At 40.6% G+C, this 19,598-nt stretch overlaps 2 protein-coding genes across 2 annotated transcripts; both read right to left on the bottom strand.

Moving 5' to 3' along the window:
• Positions 1-3,390: 3,390 nt before the first annotated feature.
• LOC138196741 (glucose-6-phosphate exchanger SLC37A4-like) lies at positions 3,391-12,492 on the bottom strand. Its single transcript, XM_069147087.1, has 10 exons — positions 12,192-12,492; positions 9,629-10,068; positions 8,565-8,797; positions 7,138-7,384; positions 5,395-5,547; positions 5,224-5,309; positions 5,036-5,149; positions 4,886-4,951; positions 4,642-4,780; positions 3,391-4,534 (listed from the first exon to the last, which is right to left on the bottom strand). Exons 2-10 carry the CDS (start codon positions 9,774-9,776, stop codon positions 4,368-4,370), a joined length of 1,353 nt encoding a protein of 450 aa, XP_069003188.1. The 5' UTR covers positions 9,777-10,068; positions 12,192-12,492; the 3' UTR covers positions 3,391-4,367.
• A 2,323-nt stretch (positions 12,493-14,815) lies between these two features.
• On the bottom strand, positions 14,816-18,536 carry LOC138196738 (collagenase 3-like). Its single transcript, XM_069147083.1, has 10 exons — positions 18,328-18,536; positions 17,180-17,427; positions 16,928-17,076; positions 16,724-16,849; positions 16,478-16,639; positions 16,171-16,348; positions 15,944-16,074; positions 15,680-15,839; positions 15,481-15,584; positions 14,816-15,400 (listed from the first exon to the last, which is right to left on the bottom strand). The coding sequence occupies exons 1-10, from the start codon at positions 18,433-18,435 to the stop codon at positions 15,300-15,302; spliced, it is 1,467 nt and encodes a 488-aa protein (XP_069003184.1). The 5' UTR covers positions 18,436-18,536; the 3' UTR covers positions 14,816-15,299.
• Positions 18,537-19,598: the final 1,062 nt, after the last annotated feature.

The following is a 19,598-nucleotide window of genomic DNA, read 5'->3' as shown; positions in this document are numbered from 1 at the left end:
AACATTTTCAGTTTCCATGCCATACGACAGAACCAGATCGAGGATGTGGTTACCATGGTGAGTGGGTTTATTTACATTCTGAGGAAAGCCTATAGAATCTAATAATGAGCTAAAAGTAGAACTGAGGCTGTCATTGTCTATGTCGACATGAATGTTAAAGTCTCCCACTCTCATCACTTTATCTGAACTCAGCACTAAATCTGATAAAAAGTCAGAGAATTCAGTTAGAAACTCTGAATAAGGACCAGGTGGGCGATAAACAACAACAAATAGAATCGGTTTCTCTGCTTTCCAGTTTGGGTGTGAGAGACTAAGAGTCAGACTCTCAAATGATTTATAACTAAGTTTAGGCTTTGGATTAATTGATAAACTTGAGTGGAAGATTGCTGCCACTCCTCCTCCTCGGCCTGAATCTCTAGGAATATGATAATTAATATGACTAGGAGGAGTTGCTTCATTAATACTAACATATTCTTCCTGTTGCAGCAAAGTCTCTGTGAGACAGAGTAAATCAATCTGATGATCAGTTATCAAGTCATTTACTAACAGAGATTTAGACCAGAGATCTCATATTTAATAGTCCGCTTTTAATTGTCAGATTTTTTTTTATCCATTAATTTGGTAGGATACATTTTTATTAATTTTTTTTATTGATACATCTTTCCTTGAGTTGTTTAAATATAGGTGGTCTGGGTACAGACACAACCTCTATAGGATGTTGAATGTTTTGGGTGAGTGACAGCTGTAAAGAACCTGCAGAGGAGCGTGTAAGACTGCAGCTCTGCCTCCTGGCCTCAACCCTTGATGTCAGGTTTTTGGGCTGTTAAGAGACATGGCCATATTTCTAGAAAGAAGAGCTGCACCATCCAAAGTAGGATGGATGCCGTCTCTCCGGATCAGACCAGGTTTTCCCCAGAAAGTATTCCAATTGTCAATGAAGCCCACATTGTTAGCGGGACACCACCTCGACAACCAGTGGTGAAGTAAAGACGTACGGCTAAACATATCATCACTGGTCCGGTTAGGAAGGGGTCCAGAGAAAGCTACAGAGTCTGACATTGTTTTTACAAAGTTGCACACCGATTCCACGTTAACTTTAGTGACCTCCGACTGGTGTAACCGGGTGTCGTTACTGCCGACGTTAATAACAATCTGACTGTATTTATGATTAGCCTTAGCCAGTAGTTTCAGGTTTGATTCAATGTCGCCCGCTCTGTCCCCGGGAAGACATCTGACTCTGGCCCCGGGAAGGCATCCGACTCTGGCCCCTGGAAGACATCTGACTCTGGTCCCGGGAAGACATCTGACTCTGGTCCCGGGAAGACATCTGACTCTGGCCCCTGGAAGACATCTGACTCTAGCCCCGGGAAGACATCTGACTCTGGCCCCGGGAAGACATCCGACTCTGGCCCCGGGAAGGCATCCGACTCTGGCCCCGGGAAGACATCCGACTCTGGTCCCGGGAAGACAAATGACTGTCCCCGGGAAGACATCTGACTCTGGCCCCGGGAAGACATCTGACTCTGGCCCCTGGAAGACATCTGACTCTGGCCCCGGGAAGACATCTGACTCTGGTCCTGGGAAGACATCTGACTCTGGCCCCGGGAAGACATCTGACTCTGGCTGCTGGTTTCACTAACTTCACATTAAATAGAGTCTCCAATAACCAGGGTTGGTTTCTCAGCGGGTGTTTCGCCGAGTGGGGAAAATCGGTTGGAGACGTGAAGGGGTCGGTGGTGAACCGTGGGCTTCTTCTTGGGACTATGCCTCCTTCGTACTGTCACCCAGCCGCCCGGCTGTTCGGGTGCTGCGGGGGACCGGCTGACTAAGCCTGTATCCTGGGCAGCTGTACACCCCCAACCTGAGAAGCTCCTACGGCTAGCTGGTTACTTAGCATGGTGCATAGCTGTGATTCTAATTCTATGACCCTGGCCTCCAGAGCCCTAACTACACTACATTTATTACAGGTAGCATTATCATTAAGAGAGGCAGGGTCGTAACTAAACATGTCACACACTGAGCAGGAAAAACAAGAAGAGGTGGAGGGAGAGAGAAGCCATTGCTAACTGCTAAGCTAGCAGTACCAAAACGCCAAGTTAAGTGAACGTTGGTCAAAGATGTAACAGTAGAATTGCTCAAGAAGAGCAAGCGTGAGTTTTAACTTGAGATTAGAAGAAGTGTAGAGAGAGTTAAGATACGTATAATTCAGGAAAAGAAGCTGAAATAGCAGAGAAGTGACACTAGTCACAATGTCTGTATACAGGAAGTGACACAATACGCTCACCGTAACGTCAGACGAGATGATTCACGTGATCCTCCTGTTCATCATCATCCTATAAGGAAAGTGCCCCATTCATTCTTTGAACAACTGCAATATACAGACCAAAATGCATTATACATAATGAACCTACACAAGTAACCCCTTTGGTGGAGGACTACGCAGATTCAAGTAAATGAACATTAGAAGAGTTGTTTTTGGTTATTGTAATTGCGCCTCCTGTTCATACATTGAAGACAGCACCTCCTTATGCTTTATTTAATGGTAGTAATTGGATATGTGTTCCCAACTACCTGATTTCAGGGTCGCCGTGGAAACAAAATGACACATCTTAAGAGGGTTATCTTGTAATTATAAATTTGATGACTGTAGTCAAATAAATTGTCTACCTCACATAACATGGTCTTTTCAACATAAAAGCCCCATGTTTTGCAAGTACAAGCCGTGCACAGATGGTTTATCACAATATAATGTGGTGCACTGCTGTGTGTTATTGTTTACTGCAGTATCTAATTACAACTTCGTTTTACTATATTGCCTTTTATTATCTGTTTGCAACTACATTTGTGATAACCTTGTCAATGTTTATAAATGTTGCAGGGGTTAGAGTAACATAAAGCCTCATGTTAGCCTTGACTGAACTAGGATGCACAGAATAAGTGCTGGATGTTGTCTCCTGTCACTTAACACAATAGAAGAAATAAGGGGACGCTTTGTGGCTGTTCCAATGAACAAATGGGCATGCGAGTGTGTTAGAAGACTGACTTCAAAAATTGGTAAGAAACACAAGTGACACAATCCTTTCAGATTTTGGATCTTGAGTGTGAAATCAATTAAGGGTATTTAGGTATAAGGACCAATACAGGAGCTCATGGCTGCCTACTGCAATCAGACTGCACAATAACTCACCTCTGGCCAAATCTGTCTTTCACCATAAACACTGTTGTTTAATTTAAATTTATTCTATTTTATTTGTATGTACATTTATACCTTTACTACCTGTTTTTATTCTGTAATTTGTATTGCTTTTGCCATATCTTCCATGCTGCTGTAAAAAGAAAAAAGTCCCCTCGCAGTCTCAACATACAACATGCAAACATAAGGAAACTCAGTGAACTTCACATTTATTAGAACATTGTACAATTCCAGTAAGACACAGATGTGCCAAAGTGGCACTTGGTGTATGCTCATTATACAATCAACAAAACTCAGAGTTTTTAGATGAGAAATTATGTGAGCATGTAATTCAGTGTTTTAACTGCTGTACACAACTACAATAGCAGTGACAATATCAGCAGTCAGGCAGCAAATCTTGGATGTTCATTAAGCCTTAAAAACATGTCAGATCTGAAATGCTGACATGGCCTAGAACACTTAATCAAATTGCCATTCTGAACCCTTTAGCATATAACTGTATAAAAATAGCATGTTCTCCTATTACTGAATGCCAGTGAAACAATGAACCTGTTCATTTTTTTTTTTTTTATAAATACTGGAGGTATTAGTAAAATGAATGACGACACATGCTACCATGTTTGTGCAAATACCTAGACAAGAAGTCTAGAATATACAGACCCTTTGAGTCAACTTTCATAAAATATTGTTAAATATAATTGACCTCCACTGAAGGCAGGGTATGCACTCAGCAGCACATACAATTTATCTCAAGAAACTCCACCCACACTCTTGTAGACTTTCATGTTTGTATGTTTCCTTTAGAATACAGCTGTCATCGATTAACTTTTAAACATCTCTACGTGAAAACTGTTTATAGGATTAAAATGCAAGCTCGTGAGAAACAATTACGATCTACTGCTCTTTTGTGCTGAGTATAAAGACAAATTCTAGGCATGCAAGACTACCTCATTGTGAATTTAAAGTGATTTAATGATGTCCACTCATCCTGAGTTGCTACATCGACCCAAGTAATGAGGAAAATGTCTCAAGATTAGTCTTTTTGACAGTGGTTTTGTTTGGTCAAACTATTAACTGTATAAATGTGCAGTATTCTGTATGCAGAGCGATCAAGACTGTGTCTGTCCAGTCACACAACGGGACACTGACATTTGACTCACTTAAAAAAGTGACATTAGTCCATTTTGTAAACGATCCGTCCCATTTTAGTGCGTATATTGCGCACAAGGAAAAAACCGACTGTGGCGATGGCCATAATCACCTCAGCGACCCAGAAAGCCATGTCCCAGCTGTGCTTTTTGGCAATAGTGCTGAAGGGAAGCCCTGCCATAAAAGCCCCCACTGTGAAAGACAGACAAACAGAAAGCTTGATTAGTCATATGAAGGTGTCAACACTGAAACCTGACAGTAAGGGATTTTTGCAGGTTATATGTGAATGTGCAGCTTACCGTTAGCCATAAGAGCTACAACAGCATGTGAGGTTCCACAGAAATTTGAGGGAGCACTTTCACTGGCGATCACCCCAAACAAGGCAATTGGTCCGTAAGAACAAAATCCAAACAGGGCACCAAGGAAAAGGATCCAAATCTATGAATGATGAACAAATCATGAAAAAAAACATGCTCTTGAAGGCTTTCTGATGATACACTGCAGAGGCTTTAGCCACAAGAATTAAAGTATTTTTGAATGTACCTCTTTTTCTGTCACACCAATGAGGACAGACACAGGATGGATGACTTGGACCCAAAGAGGAGCCTCCTGAGTAAAAAAAAACGAGCCCTTATAAAAATGTCAATACTGGTTACAAATTACACACCATGAAAGGTAATAAAGATAAATTACCATTGGGATTTCAGGTGTGATGGTCACCCTGAAGAGGTACATGGACACATACATGCCAGCCATCATGGCAATGAGCAGGCCATGACGAGGGTTGCCATGTGTGCCCAAGCCTTGCTATGGAAAGACAATGAAAGGGCTTTTAAAACACTGAAATTGAATTAATAATTCCCATCGATTTTGTTACTCACCCGAGCTACAGCTCTGTCGGAGATTAAGCCTGACGCGAGGCTGCCCGCAAAACCTCCCACCTCCAGGGCACTCATGTAGGTACTGCCTGTTAGCAACACAGCTGATGTCAGCACCAGTGACTGGCCAGATTATACAGTATGAAAACCAAGATAAAGACAGGGCAGGCTTACCCATGAGAGTGGTCTGGCCTTTCTCCTGCATGAGGAACAGCTGTCCCCAGTCGGTGGCTGCCGTCTTCACCCCGAACACCACCAAGTACCCCAGAGACAGCACCCACAGGAAAGGAGAGAGGAGGAACTCACTCAGGGTGCTTTCACTGTTACCTGGTGAGTACAGACACAAGTGTGGCATTCACATTCAAAATAACAAGAGATTGGCCATGTATACAGCAAAGTCAAAAACGTATATATACACACTGTAAGACCATTCAAGTTACATGTAATTAGTAACTGCATTTACAGCATGCCGGTCACATGGTGCAGAGGAGTCCCATCTAAGATTACATCTGCAGTGTTCTGTTGTTATTTGGCGTTGTATCGGTTCTACTGTATAATTTCATCAGTTCTATAATATGCAATCTTGTCAGTCTAGTAATGTTCAGCCATCCACACCACCATATTCTGGTGTTTGGACATAAAGCACAGAGCTGGGCTGCATCGCTAAAAGCATCATATAAGCAGCTGTGGTCCGAAGTTCTGTTAACCCCATCAACCCTAGGTCATTATAGGAGCTAACCATTCATGCTGTATCTTGTTTATTTTCAGAACAGGCTGGGCCATCCACATCCGAATCATTTCATTTGATATTACCAGAAGTTTTGTTTTATATTAGCCTTTATATAAAAGGAAAAATAACCATTATACTTTACATGTATCACACCATAAAATACTGTCAGTAGAGATTGTCTAGAATTGGTGAATATCTGAACCATTTTCATGGGACATTGTATGACTTTGCAATTTGAAAGAAATATGTGCTTAATGTCTGATGGAAAATAAATGTGGGTGGCCAGGGGCCCAAACCAGGGCCTCACACTCAGTGCTCACACCCATGTGATAGGTGCTAATAACTCTGTTGTTTGGTAGACCTGCAAATATGTTATCATTATTTTTTTTATACACAGTGGGATGTAATGTCAGCCCTATGCAGAGTTCAGCTGTGACGACAGACCGTTTTATATCTTTGCAATGCAAAGTTGCAGCAATGTGAACTGGCCCGTTATGTCTATTACTCTTATTGAAGCACCCATGAGCAGCTTTGAATTTTCTACGCTCTCGTTTCTTTGTATCACCGTTTCATCACTACTAAAAATACAACTCACTATCACTAACTTCATTCATATTTTAACCCTCGTGTTGTCCTTGGATCAAAATGACCCGCAGCTGTGTTCAACCAAGTTCTATTTTATTTTCATATTTTTTGGGATCATTGGTGACAAGGAGGCTGTGAGGGTTTCTTTAAAAAATGATGACCAATGATCCCCCCAAAAAAATAAAAATATAGAAATAAAATAGAACTTGGTTGAACACAGCTGCGGGTCATTTTGACCCGAGGACAACACGAGGGTTAAGACACTAAAAATTATACCCAGTTAAAAAAAAAAAAAAAAAAAAAAAAAAAGCCTCAAAAGTCAGCAGTTAAAATGGAAGTACAGATACGTGTTGCTTTGGCGTAAACTGGGAGGTTTAAAAGGTTTAAAATCATCCCGTCACAAATTTTGGACACGTTTGGCAGTTAGCAGAAGTTTGTCATAAGTAGACACTTAACTATTCAGAAATATCACAAGTGTGGGTACTGGGACCGACCTGCTTTTGGAATGTTGTAACTGATATATTATACATCACCATATGGCTGGCATGCTAACCATTCTCAGCTACGCAGGAAGTGAGATCTCTACTTGTTGTTCTGCTCACCTCCCTTTGCCCCTTTTGCGCATGCTGCCTGAATGCTGGGCAGGCCCACATCCTTTGGCTCATTCTTTATAAACACCAAACAAACAAATGAGAAGGAGGCACAGAATATGCCTGACACGGTCAGGATAGTCCTCCAGTTGTAGTAATTCAGGAGCACTGTGATCAGGATTGGACCCAGACTCCCGGCCAGGTTCATACTGCAGGACAGCACAGCCCACCATGTTCCAAACTGGGAGGGCTCATACCACTGTTGGAAAAGAGAAACAAAAGTCAATATTACTAAAAGTCTATAACGCAGGCAGAATCAAAAGAACTATATACGTAACTATCACATATTGTATTGTACATAAAGTAGCAGAAATATGATAAAAGTTGGACTCATTAATCAACAGACTTTGGATTTATAGTACTTTCTATAAATACATATAACGCTGTTCATTTTTTAATTTTATGGCATCAGACTAACATGTCCTTATGATGTAATTGAGCGAAAACATTCCTCACACAGCATACACCACAGAAACTCAAGAATCCAGTGGGCAAACACCTAAGGCAGCCTAAGGCTGTTTTAATACCGTGTGTGTGTATGCGTGTATGCATGTATATGCTAACTCAGCTGTAGAACAGACCTGGAGAAATTAAAGATGTTTGCTCTCACTGGAGAAGGAAATCACCTTCGGTCAAAGGGGCTATTCTTTTCTAAAGATCCACTGAGAATCTTCTATAAATACATTCTCCTGTAACCTAATCCCCTACCACACACTGAACACATGCCAAAGCCTATTTATTCCCCAGCTTTTGAGCACTGCTACTTTAAGGCAGCTTCTTACAAGCCTCAAGTTGTCTGAGAGTAGAATGCATTAGGATTTGCTCAAAGATACAGACTTGAAAGTATTGCTCATAATACGCTGCATTCACTGCACTAAGACATCAATGATCCCGAAATACATTTAAAGCAATTCCTAAAGCTATTTATAAATGATACAGATTATGAGGTCATCCTTTACTTTCTCAAAGTATTACCGCCACCTGTATCACTACTTGCTTTGGGCAATCAGTGTCTTTTACAGGAGGCTGCCATCTCCTCAAACCAGACAGCGTCCCAAAGGTCAGCACTGTCGCACAGCAAAGAACGTGATTCCCCCAAACACAACAAGCAGACAGGTGCATGTTGTCTTTCAGGGTATGAAGTGCAAATACACGCAATTGTTGGTAGTTTGATTGATGGGTCCGCCTTGCCACATAAAACACAAGAACCCCAAGTTGCTCTTGATGGCAGGTGAGCACTTTGAGCCATTTGGTGTGTGAACGTGCTGCCCAGAATAATTTCAGGCATCATGAGCAGCTTGCATGTTCAGAGTCTGATCATTACATTAAAAAGATTTAGGGATCTGTGTTGCATGAAGTGGTAAATAAGATTATACTACCTTGCGCAGCACCTTCCCACACGGGGGCCAGCCACAGCCTTGTCCCAGGCCATTGATGAACCAGAGCAGTGAGAACATGGATACAGTGGAGGACCAGGAGAAGGCCACATTGATGCCCCCGACCACGAAGAGGCCGATGGAGAAAAGCCAGCGGGCGCTGATCCGATCGGACAGCACGCCGCTGATGAACTTACTGATAGCATAGGCCATGGTCTGGCTGCTGGTGATCAGACCTGTGGAGACACAATGAACGTAAATTGATTGCCACGTTCAAAAAGTTCAAAAAGAATCAAAGTGTCAGACTTCCGTTCGTTTGCACAAAATGTTTCCCCTCAGATGCCTCAGAGCATCAAATCACCCCCTCCTTTACAATGGCGATCAAATTTTAATTTTTCAAACATTATGTCCAGTCATCTATAAAAGTAATGGAATTCCCATCAGCCTGTGCTGTACTTTTGTGTTTAGTGCTAATTGGCATATATGTTAGCACTCTCGATGAGAGAAGCAAACATATTTTCTAAACAGCAGCATGTTAGTATTGTCATTGTGAGACATTAGCATTTAACTCAGATTACTGTTGCCTCTATGTTAGACCCCGACAGGAGTGTTGGCGAGGCTATAATCTCATCTTGTATTACAGGTGGACTTCATCCAACACCACCATCAGCGGTTCATTTCTCTTGACCTATTAGCAAAGTGTTACGACTAAACGCTCAGGTCAAGCGAGGTAATGAGAGAAGTTCATTGGGCATAGTGGCAAGCCTAAAACAAACACTTCACATCGCAAGGGGCTGCGTTAGACATATATATATTTACCATGCAGTCAGAGGGAAGAGGGTGAAGCCGACATTTCAGTTGTGAATCAGCTGTTTTTCATTTCGGTGCTCAACAGAATTTCAGGCTTGCAAAATAAGCACGATTCAGGTATTACTGCACAATTCTCTTCTAAAACAATAGCCACATTAAAGACTTATTGTTGCTTAAAGAAGCTTTTCTCAAGCCAGACCAACCCAAACCAATAATAATAACAATGATAAACACTCCAGTTAATGCGTCTGCCTTACCCAAGTCATCTTTGTCCAGTGATATCTCCTCCATCACAGAGGGCATGACAAAGGAGAAGGTCTTCCTGTTGAAGAAGTACAGCGAGTAGCCGATGAACATGCAGATGAAGATGACCACCCGATAGTAGCCATAGCCTGTTGCCCCCATGACTGTAGACGATAAAAAAAATTAAAAAAAATCTTCCCAGTCTTTTCTTCAGCGCAGTATTTAATTTGAGTCCTTTGGCATCTAGATTATGGCCAGTAAAAGGCTGACACCATCAAGAAGTTGTTTGCAGTGGTAGATATCAAAGAAAGATGTAGCATCGGCCTGGCAGCACACATGAAGTATTTTTCATGAGGAGGCGCACTCTTTACTGCAGACTTCTTGCAGGCTGGAAGCTCAGTCTGTGAGGCTGCTGCTTGGAGAAGGAAGGACAGGAACGAAACCTCACACCAGCCTGAAAATGAGAACAACATAATAAGCACTCCTTAAAGCAATTGCACGAGCTTATCCTAAAATGGCAGATATTTCACACTTGTAGATATGAAAACTTTGTTTTGGTGAATAAAAAGATCATTTGCTATTATTATGTTGGAATGGACCACTGTGTAAAACTTGCCACGCTGTGTAAAATGTAAATAAAAGGCAATGATTTTGAAAAAGAGTGAGATTCAAATATATATATTCAAATTTGATGCCAGTAACACATCTCAAAGAAGTTGGGATGGGGCAACAAAAGACTAAAAAAACAACACCTGGTGGAACATCTCAGAACTAATTAGCTTAAATAGGAACAGATCAGTAATGTTATTACTCTGCATTGCAGAGGCAGAGGCTCTCAGCAGTGAAGATGGGGAGAAGTTCACCATTCTGCAAAAGACTATGTGGGAAAATAGTGCAACTATTTAAGAATGATGATCCTCCACGTAAAATTGCAAAGAATTCAGCAATTTCATCATCTACGGTATATCATCTCATTAAAAGAATGTAAGAATCCAGAGAAACCGCTGTATGCAAGGACAATGCTAAAAATCAATATTGGATGGCAGTGATCTTTGGGCCCTCAGGTGGCACTGCATTAAAAACAGACACAACACTGTAGTGCAAATCATTGTCTGGCCTAAGGAATACTTCCAAAAACCATTGTCATTAAACACAATTAATCGCTCCATCCACAACAATGCTGGTTAAAACTCAACCTTGCAAAAAAGAAAACCAGATATAAGCATGATCAGGAAACGCTGACGCTTAGAGAAGGGCCCGAGCTCATTTAAGATGGACTGAAGTGAGGTGGAAAACTGTCCTTAGGTCTGACGAATCACAATTTTAGATTGTTTTTGGAAATCATGGATGCTGCATTCTTTGGGCTAAAGAGGAGAGGGACCATCCAGCTTGTTATCAGCACACAGTTGAAAAGCCAGCATCTGTGACTGTAGGCTATAGGGATGCATTAGTGCACATGGCATGGGTAGTTTGCATATCTGGGAAGGAACCATTTATGCTGAAGGTTTTGGAGCAACGTATGTCATCGTATCTTTCAGGGAAGGCCTTGCTTATTTCAGCAAAACAATGCCAAACCGCATTCGACAGCATGGTTCCATAGTAGAAGAATCTGGGTGCTAAACTGGCCTTCCTGCAGTCCAGAACATTTACAGTCTTGTTAAAAGAAGAGTGTTGAACATGCCCCTATCCCAATGTTTTTTCGACATGTGTTGCAGTCATCAAATTCAAAATAAGCATATATTTTTCATAAAACAGTAGAAATTTCCCAGTTTCAACATGTTGTATGTCATCTTTGATCTATTTGCAATTAAATATGGATTTATATGACTCGCATTCTCTTTATATTTACATTTTAAATAGCATCCCTACTTTTTTTTGGAAACGGGGTTGCATGTAAATCTACATTGTATTTGTTTATCTCCGTGTTGGGGGTTATGATGTTGTGATGGTGAGCTGACCCAGCAACCTAGTTATGTATAGCCTCCCATACATCAAGCGTAAAATCACGATTAAGTGACTTGCTTGACCTGCAGCTCAGCAGAACTGTGATCTCAAAGTCTGGCAAACGGTCATAAATGTCAGAGTTGTCCCTTTAACTGGTTTGGAGGGCTCATGTGAGCAACACTCAACATATCAGATGTCAGAGAACTCTAAATTAGAAGGCTGACCTAGTTGTGGCTTTTTTTGAACATGTTTTGACCTTAAATGACAGTTACGTACAATTTTCTATTCTACACGGAGATATTTCCATATAAGTATCAGTTTTTACACTTAAATAATGTGCCTTACGTGCTGGAATCATTTCAACCCACTACAATCTGGCTTGAAGTTTCTACAACAACCAAACCACAACAAGCTGTTTATGCTCCAAACCAGCAGTCATACTAACTATACATCCTTACAGATGCTCGTGGCAAACTGATTTGAAGGGCAGTCCTCGTGTTTGTCGCCTTCCAACACCACCAGAGTCCTGTTTTGGCGCAAATCTTGACATAAAGGTTGCTGCTCGGTGTCATGTGACGCAGCAGTCTACAGTTTCACCGCCACAGTGAGGAAAATGTCCATAAAGCTCGTTACCTTTAATCCGCGTGTCTCTCGCCGATTCCATCCATGTTAAAGGAGGGTGCGCGTTCACGAGTCTGCAGCTCTTTATAGCGAGTCCATGCGAGAGACTGGGCGGGGGCACTCCAGCCGTCGTGGCAATAACACATACACTGTCATGGGCAATAGTCCACTATGTGGCATTAACACTCACGAATGCACCCCATTTAACTGCGCCGGCATGCCGCCATAATCTTGCACATTTTGAGGAATCGTTTGGGCCAAAGGATTAATTCGTCATCATCGACCTTCTGGTATCTCCATGTAATCTCAACATTTAGCTCACAGTGCTCACTGCTGCCCTCCTCTGTTGGTTGAAGGCTGGAGGAGAATTTATACTGAAATGATTATGTAAGGAATCATCGGAATATCTATATACTCTGTAATAAAAGTATTGCAATCAAAAGCCTACTAAAGCATTTAAAAAAACAACAACCTAACTATTAGCCTATAAACTCAAGATTAAAGTAAAGAAGCAAAAGTAAAAATTTTACATCAAAATGTCCTCCATGACTCTATGGCTGGACTTAATTCATTTATAGCCTGCAGTTAGATGTTTTAGTCCAGTCGTTTACAAGCTTTGGGTTGGGCCCTTTCAAAGTGTCAAAAGACATGACAGAGAGAAGAAAACACACAAATCTTCCACAAATTTTGAGGACTTTTCTTTAGTATTTACTTTTAGAGAAATATATATAATTTAAATGAAACCAAACCAATGAAATTAAGAGGAGAAATGTATATTGTGGTAGAACAACTTAAAACTGACTTACAGAAACATGATTAACCTTCCTGCTGCGCTTGGGTCTTTCGTGACCCGTTTTCACAATTTTGATGCAACGAAAGACCCGAGTACAGCAGGAAGGTTAAGAGTCCAAACTAAACACTGACTTGTGAGATCCCTTCACAGGACAAGAAGGATAGAAACCACTGGTTGTTAATGATACATTGAATTTGATCAGTTCATTATATGTCTTGAATGTCAACTATAAATATCACACGTGTGCCATCAACATACATCCTGTTGTCTTGAGTCTTGAAAAAAATAAACTAAGATAAAAAAACAAAAAAAACAACAACAAAGAAACCAAAAACGCTTATTGGGATTAAGAAATATAATAAAACCAGAGAAGTCCAACTAAGGAGGGATCCCTCTTTCAGGATGGACAGACATGCAATAGTGGAAAATCAGAAAATTTACAGAAACCTATAGACAATCAAGATGACAAAATTGTAAATAGCATATGAAGAAAAGCTGTGAAATAATGCAGTTGTGTAAACTATAAACTATAATGTTTCCTTCTAAAGTGTAGTGTGTTAAAAGTCTAACATAAGATGCAAATCCTTCAGTAAAGTAGCCTACAAGTACCTTCAAACTGTGCTTAATTCTAAAATGAGTACAGCCCTATTTCATGTCTGTGGAGTTTCCTATCACATCACCAGTTTTTCAACATTTTAGTAAACTCAACCTGCAGGACAAAAACAACCAGCACGGCCACGATAATTTAATGACTGAGAACCTCTGTGGTGTGAGCCTTTATGGTCACAACTGAGCAAAGTGAATTTTAAATGTACAAAATCAAAGGGAACAACCTATCCAATCCTAAAACCTTGAAGTATTCTTTCCTTTGATCAAAGGTTTAAGGAGGTTCTGCTACGATAGATAGCTGGTCAGGGAATCTCCTTATAGCAGTACAAAAATTCAACTAAATAGATAGTGGTGTAACAGCTCCAGAATCATTGAAGAAAGTCCAAAAATAAAAGATTAATTGGTGACATTCTAAAGTCAGTCGCACATGTATTACATTATTTATTCTAAATAAAACAGTAACATTCTGCTGTCTTGTATACAAAGTGTGATAAACTATATACTATAAAGATTATGGATGCAAATACATTGGTAAAGAGTAGATATTCTGCAGTGTAATTTTAGACAAACTAGAACCTTTTTCTGTGATTTGTATTTTATTGACATTAATCGCAGACTTAAACACGTTGTATAAATGCGTCCTCATTTATGCACCGTGCTTATACACATATAGTTAATCATAGACTGCTCCAAGTAAGTTGCACTGTGTTGCTTAACCCTTTTGGAAATCCACTGGGTGACATTTTGGATTGGAAGATCAGGATACACACTCAGAGCCACTTCACCATCAGCAGCAGAGGGATCAGCCAATCACAGTGGGAGGTGTGTTCCCTGACATCATCAGTAGCTGGGCATTATGGTTGTTGTAGTTGGTGCCAAATATGTCTACTGTACAGAGCCCTCCAAAGGTATGTTAGCAATATAAAAGAAATGTATTCATTTTGCTGCTTATACCTAATGTATAGATTACACATAAATTCATTGACATGAAATTAGCATATATATCATGAAATAAAAGCCATTGCCAGTCTCTCTTACTCATTGCCATGATTTTTATCTTGAATTAAAATGTCTAACATAAACATACATTTCACTCTGCTGTTAATCAACTTTTGGAGGGTACTGATTACATAAACTGAACCAAATATGTATCTTCAAAGTATAATTTTCCATAAAAATGAAAAACTTAAAGCACTATATTAAATAATAGGGTCCAGATGAAATTACCAACGCAACCGATCATAGCCTAATTTATTTAATCAAAGAAATTGGATTAATGTTTTTATTTGTGTTTACACAAGAGTGTGGATACTACAGGATAAGTCATACTAGAACTGAACATATCCACTAAATGTCTTAAAATTTTACTGTTGCCTTACATGCATTTTCAGTGAAAAAATTAAACATCTCCATAGTTTGATAAGTGTGCAAACAGTAAACATTTTTTCAGTGGGTCCTCCAAACGAGAACAAGCTTTTCCTTTATGGGGTTTTAAAAGAAGCTTAAATATTGTTTCACCTTTTGTAACATCTCCTCTCAGTGAGCTACTGAACACGCTTAGATACACAAACACACACACAAATACACACAGTACAAAGGGCGAAGGTCTTGCATCTTCATTACCATTACATATTCAGGCAAGAAGTATTTTAAATCATTCTTGATGCTTTATTAAATCATGTTAATATGAATGTGTACATGTTTGGGTCTTTATTTCTTCAGCAATCCATCCATCTATTGTTCAAAAGAGTGCGAAGAGCTCTTCTTCGTTGGTAGTGGTACTCTGTTTGCCTGGATCCATATGTGAAGTACAGGTAGCCTGAAAAAGAGGTGTATCATTAGTATCATGCCAAACAAGAGCATTATGCAACGGCTGGAGGGGCTTTGACTGTAACTTACCTCTGTTCTCAAAAGCAGCATCCACTCTGTGGCCGATCCCAGGGAGCTCTCTGTGAATGAATTTTGGGAACCCACCATCCATTCTGCCCCTTTTTTCGCTGTAGCTATATGAGTGATATGAAAAGAAGTGTTCATGATCCCTCAATATCTGTCTAAATCTGGAATCAGCCCATAAATTTAGTCTGTCTACGTAACTCACCTCCAGAATTTGTTGTTCACAAAGAGGAGAGTTCTGCTTGTAAATGACACATGAACAGCAGCATCTACCTTGGTGACAGATGCAGGGAGGCCAATGTCTGTAAGAGGTTTGGGATAGCCAGGTAGGACAATATTTCCCCTGATTTTCCAGTAATGATCCCCTGTGGTGTGAACAAGAAAGGGTTATCTTCTCCACATTTCTTTAATGCTTTTTGCCATTCTTATATTTTTTTTTTATGAATCATTAACTAAGTTAATTTTGTACCTTCAAAGAAAGTGATAGTATTCTGTTTCTTATACTCATAAGCAGCATCAACTTTGCTGATTCTAGGCCAGACAGACTGAACTTTGCCCATAGTGATGCCGTTCCAGGAGCTGCCCCTCCTCCAGAAATATCTGACAGAAGAAAGACCAAAAATCCTCAGTAAGTGGACAATGCTGAAATACTCTATACTAATACATTTAAGTCATTGTAGTGCATTAAAGTCTCACCCATCTTTAAAAAAGTAAAGATTCCTTTGAATGGAGGCTGCAGCATCAAAAATCATGTTCATGTTGCACCTGTCTGGAGCCGGTTCGGATGTGGGTTCAGGCCCAGGTCGTGGTGTTGGCAAAGGTGTTTTGGTGGGCTGTGGATTTGGGTCGGGTTGATCTGATGTTGCTCTAACTCCTTTAAGAGACAAAAGAGAGAAATGGCAGGAGAGGCTCATTAAGAGAGTTTATCACTGTTAGAAATATCTACTGTATTTCTGGAATATAGTCTTGCAATTATCAGTATGTGTATTAGTTGGGCTCTTACCATAGATAACCTGTACTCCCTCTCTGTCATCATCTGGTAGCTTGTACCCCTCCGTGTTGACATACTTGTAGGTGGGATACATCAGGGCTGTCTGGACCTGAGAGTGGGACAATCCCAGTGCATGGCCAAACTCATGGGCTGCCACCAAGAACAAGTTCGCTCCTGCATATACATTACACACTTGTAAAGTTACTGTGGCATAACCAGCTATAGCATTACATCTACAATGTGTCTGAAGGTCTGCACCTGCTGATGTTAGAGTCCAGTTTTCATCCTCATCAAAGTGGGTGTCGCCTCCATGACCTTCTCCAGGGGAAAATGCATGTGCCAATACTCCGTTCTCCCCATCGAATGGTGCGAAATCTCCATGCTCTGATTTTGAGAGTAGAAGAGTAAAATTAGCTCAAAATCCCCCCCCAAAATTTAAATGCACCAAAAGAGCAGCATTACCTCGAGCCTTGAACATGATCATGATGTCAGCTGTGCCACTGTCGATTTGCTTAAAATCCAGAGGAATGACGTCACTGTAGAGTTTCAGAGCCTTGGCTATGTTGGCATTCACATCACTTTCACTCAGGTCTGGTGTGTAGTCTGTTATCCTGGAGCAGCGTGAGAGTGAAAATAGTTGACAAATCCTTCGACAAGAACTCTATTGTGCTTTATGTTTTGAACTGCATGCTTGCTAGTTAACATTTGTGCTACCTGTATGTGACCACAGTTTTGTCCCACTTTGGTTGGCCGTCGAAGTGGCTGTATCTGGTCACATCTGTAAAACCACAGCGGGGGCGACTCATCACTTCCAGGGTGTTGGAGTCCAACTGCCCCGTCACCTCCAGACCAAAAAACTCCTGCATTTTTCTGAGAGTGACTTCAAATGAGTCGAGAGAGCTGCGCCAGACTGTGCTGGGGGCGCTGACCCCCACATCAGAGAAAAACAGGGACAGATAGTTCTGCACAAAGAAACAGAAACACACAATCTTCACATGTAGATTAAACTCCGTATGACATTTATTGATTAGGCATTATAATTTAAATGCAGAATTTTGGGAAAAGATAAATTAAAAATAATATTTTGCAGTTTTGATATAAAGTAATAATGGTTTTCATTTGCATGAAAACAAACCAAATATTTGTATACTAATGGTCAGGATTTATTGTCAAAGCCCATCATTCACATCTCTATATTGTCTTTTTAACTGTAAGTGCGAAAGTCTGCATGTCTGTAACCCCGTTTGTGATTTTTTTTTCCCCCGTTGATATCAGCCTCATTGTTTACTGTTCAGCTCATGCTGTTGTGTGGAAACCTACTCAGCATGTAATAAGATCCCAGTTGCCCATTGCATGATGAAAAAAGACCATTTATTCAATGACTTTTCCAAAAATAGTATGAGTTGGTTTGACTGCATAGTAAACAGATACAGCTCCTTTGTTGTATTTCTACCAAAAACAGTTGTGCATGTACTGTTAACTGCTTCCACAACTGGGAGATGATCATGGTAAGCTCTGACCACGGTGACCACAGGTTTCGCCAAATCACTGACATGACAAGAATTTTAATCTTTGATCAGGTTAACTTTCCCTTTCAGAGTTATAACCTTTTTCTCTCATATTTATTGAATTTCCTTTACTGCCTATTTTAACCAGGACGGACAGCACAACAACTCAATCAAATACAAACCCTGAAAATATTGAGCCTACACGAGAAAAGATGTTACTTTCCATGTAGGAAGCAATACATTTTCATACTACACATGTTTTTTTTTTCCTATCTAGAAAATACAATGGTATAATAACAATAAATAATACCAACAAATAGTTTAAGATATTAATAAACATATATAGATGTTTACCTGGGCTTTTGAGAGCACTTCTTGGCTGGGTGAGGTAGTGGGCACAGCTCCACAGAGTGCTAAAATCACCACTATCATAATAGTTTGAACAGGCAGTGCAGCCTCCATAATTCTTTTGAGAAAGAAAAAATAATAACTCCTGGTACTTTATTTATCTTTTTCTCTCAGGTTCTACTCAGCTGGGAAGTTGTAATAAACTCGTTGCTTATTTCCTGAAACACTCATTTTAAATGTTTTGGATACGGGTAGAAGAGCAGAGAAAGATGCATGACTGGGCAATAAAACATTCCTGCAAGAGTCTGAACAGGCCTATTTAGAACAACAGGAAGGAGATAGAGTCTGTGGGTGGGTCATGGAAAAGGTGAGATGACAGCTAGAGACGCTTGGACCTGCATGAACATGATGAAGATCAGAATGTGTTAGATAAACCATCATCAGCACGTTGGTTTGAGTTGACATTGGTCCTTTCTGTGTTTTCCTGTTATATCATTTTCACTGTGATACTTCAGTTTCAGTTTATATAATATTCTTACTAGCAAAACTTGTATTTAGAACAGTGAATGTGGTGTGCAAGCATGGTTTTACAAAAATCTCTCACACAAACAGGCATAGTGTACAGAGCTCCCAAAAGGTCACCGTGAAACTCATGCATGCTTTCATTCGCTAAGGTCAGCGAGGAGGGGAGGGGGGGGCTTTTGCCTATCCCAGCTCACTTTGGGCAAAGATAGGGTACACCCTGGACAGGTTGCTAGTCCATCACAGGGCCAACACTTACAGACAGACGGAAACAAAGACCATTCACGCTCTCATTCACACCTAAGGGCATTTTGTAGAACCACCAATTAACCTGAAGTGCATGTTTTTTGGATGGTGGGAGGAAGCCGGAGTACCCGGAGAGAACCCATGCAGGCACAGGGAGAACATTCAAACTCCACACAGAAAGGCCCAGGTCCGGATTCAAACCTGGAACCTTTTCACTGTGAGGCGACAATGCTAACCATTGCACCACTGTGCCTCCTTATCTGTTCTTATACATCTAAAGCAAACAACACATACCTCTGCAAAACCTTCATCTTTCACAGTAACTTCTGAAACAGGCATGCAGCAAACCACAACTGCCAGGCTTAGTAAGATACACAGATGGACGGACCTCATGGTTCCTTATTGAATTTAGTTGTGTCAACATTGGAGTCAGTCATTATATGGGCTGTGGGCGTGTTGAGCAACTATCTTGAGCCGGTGATTCAAGAGCTATTCCATTTATGGCTTAC

The sequence above is a fragment of the Embiotoca jacksoni genome, unplaced genomic scaffold (genome assembly GCF_022577435.1).
Source record: "Embiotoca jacksoni isolate LCO1_2020_lvr unplaced genomic scaffold, fEmbJac1.0.p SCAF_13, whole genome shotgun sequence".
Classification (NCBI taxonomy): Eukaryota; Metazoa; Chordata; class Actinopteri; family Embiotocidae; genus Embiotoca; species Embiotoca jacksoni.
Note: the sequence above shows the minus strand (reverse complement) of the source record. Positions and strands in the feature narration are given on the sequence as shown.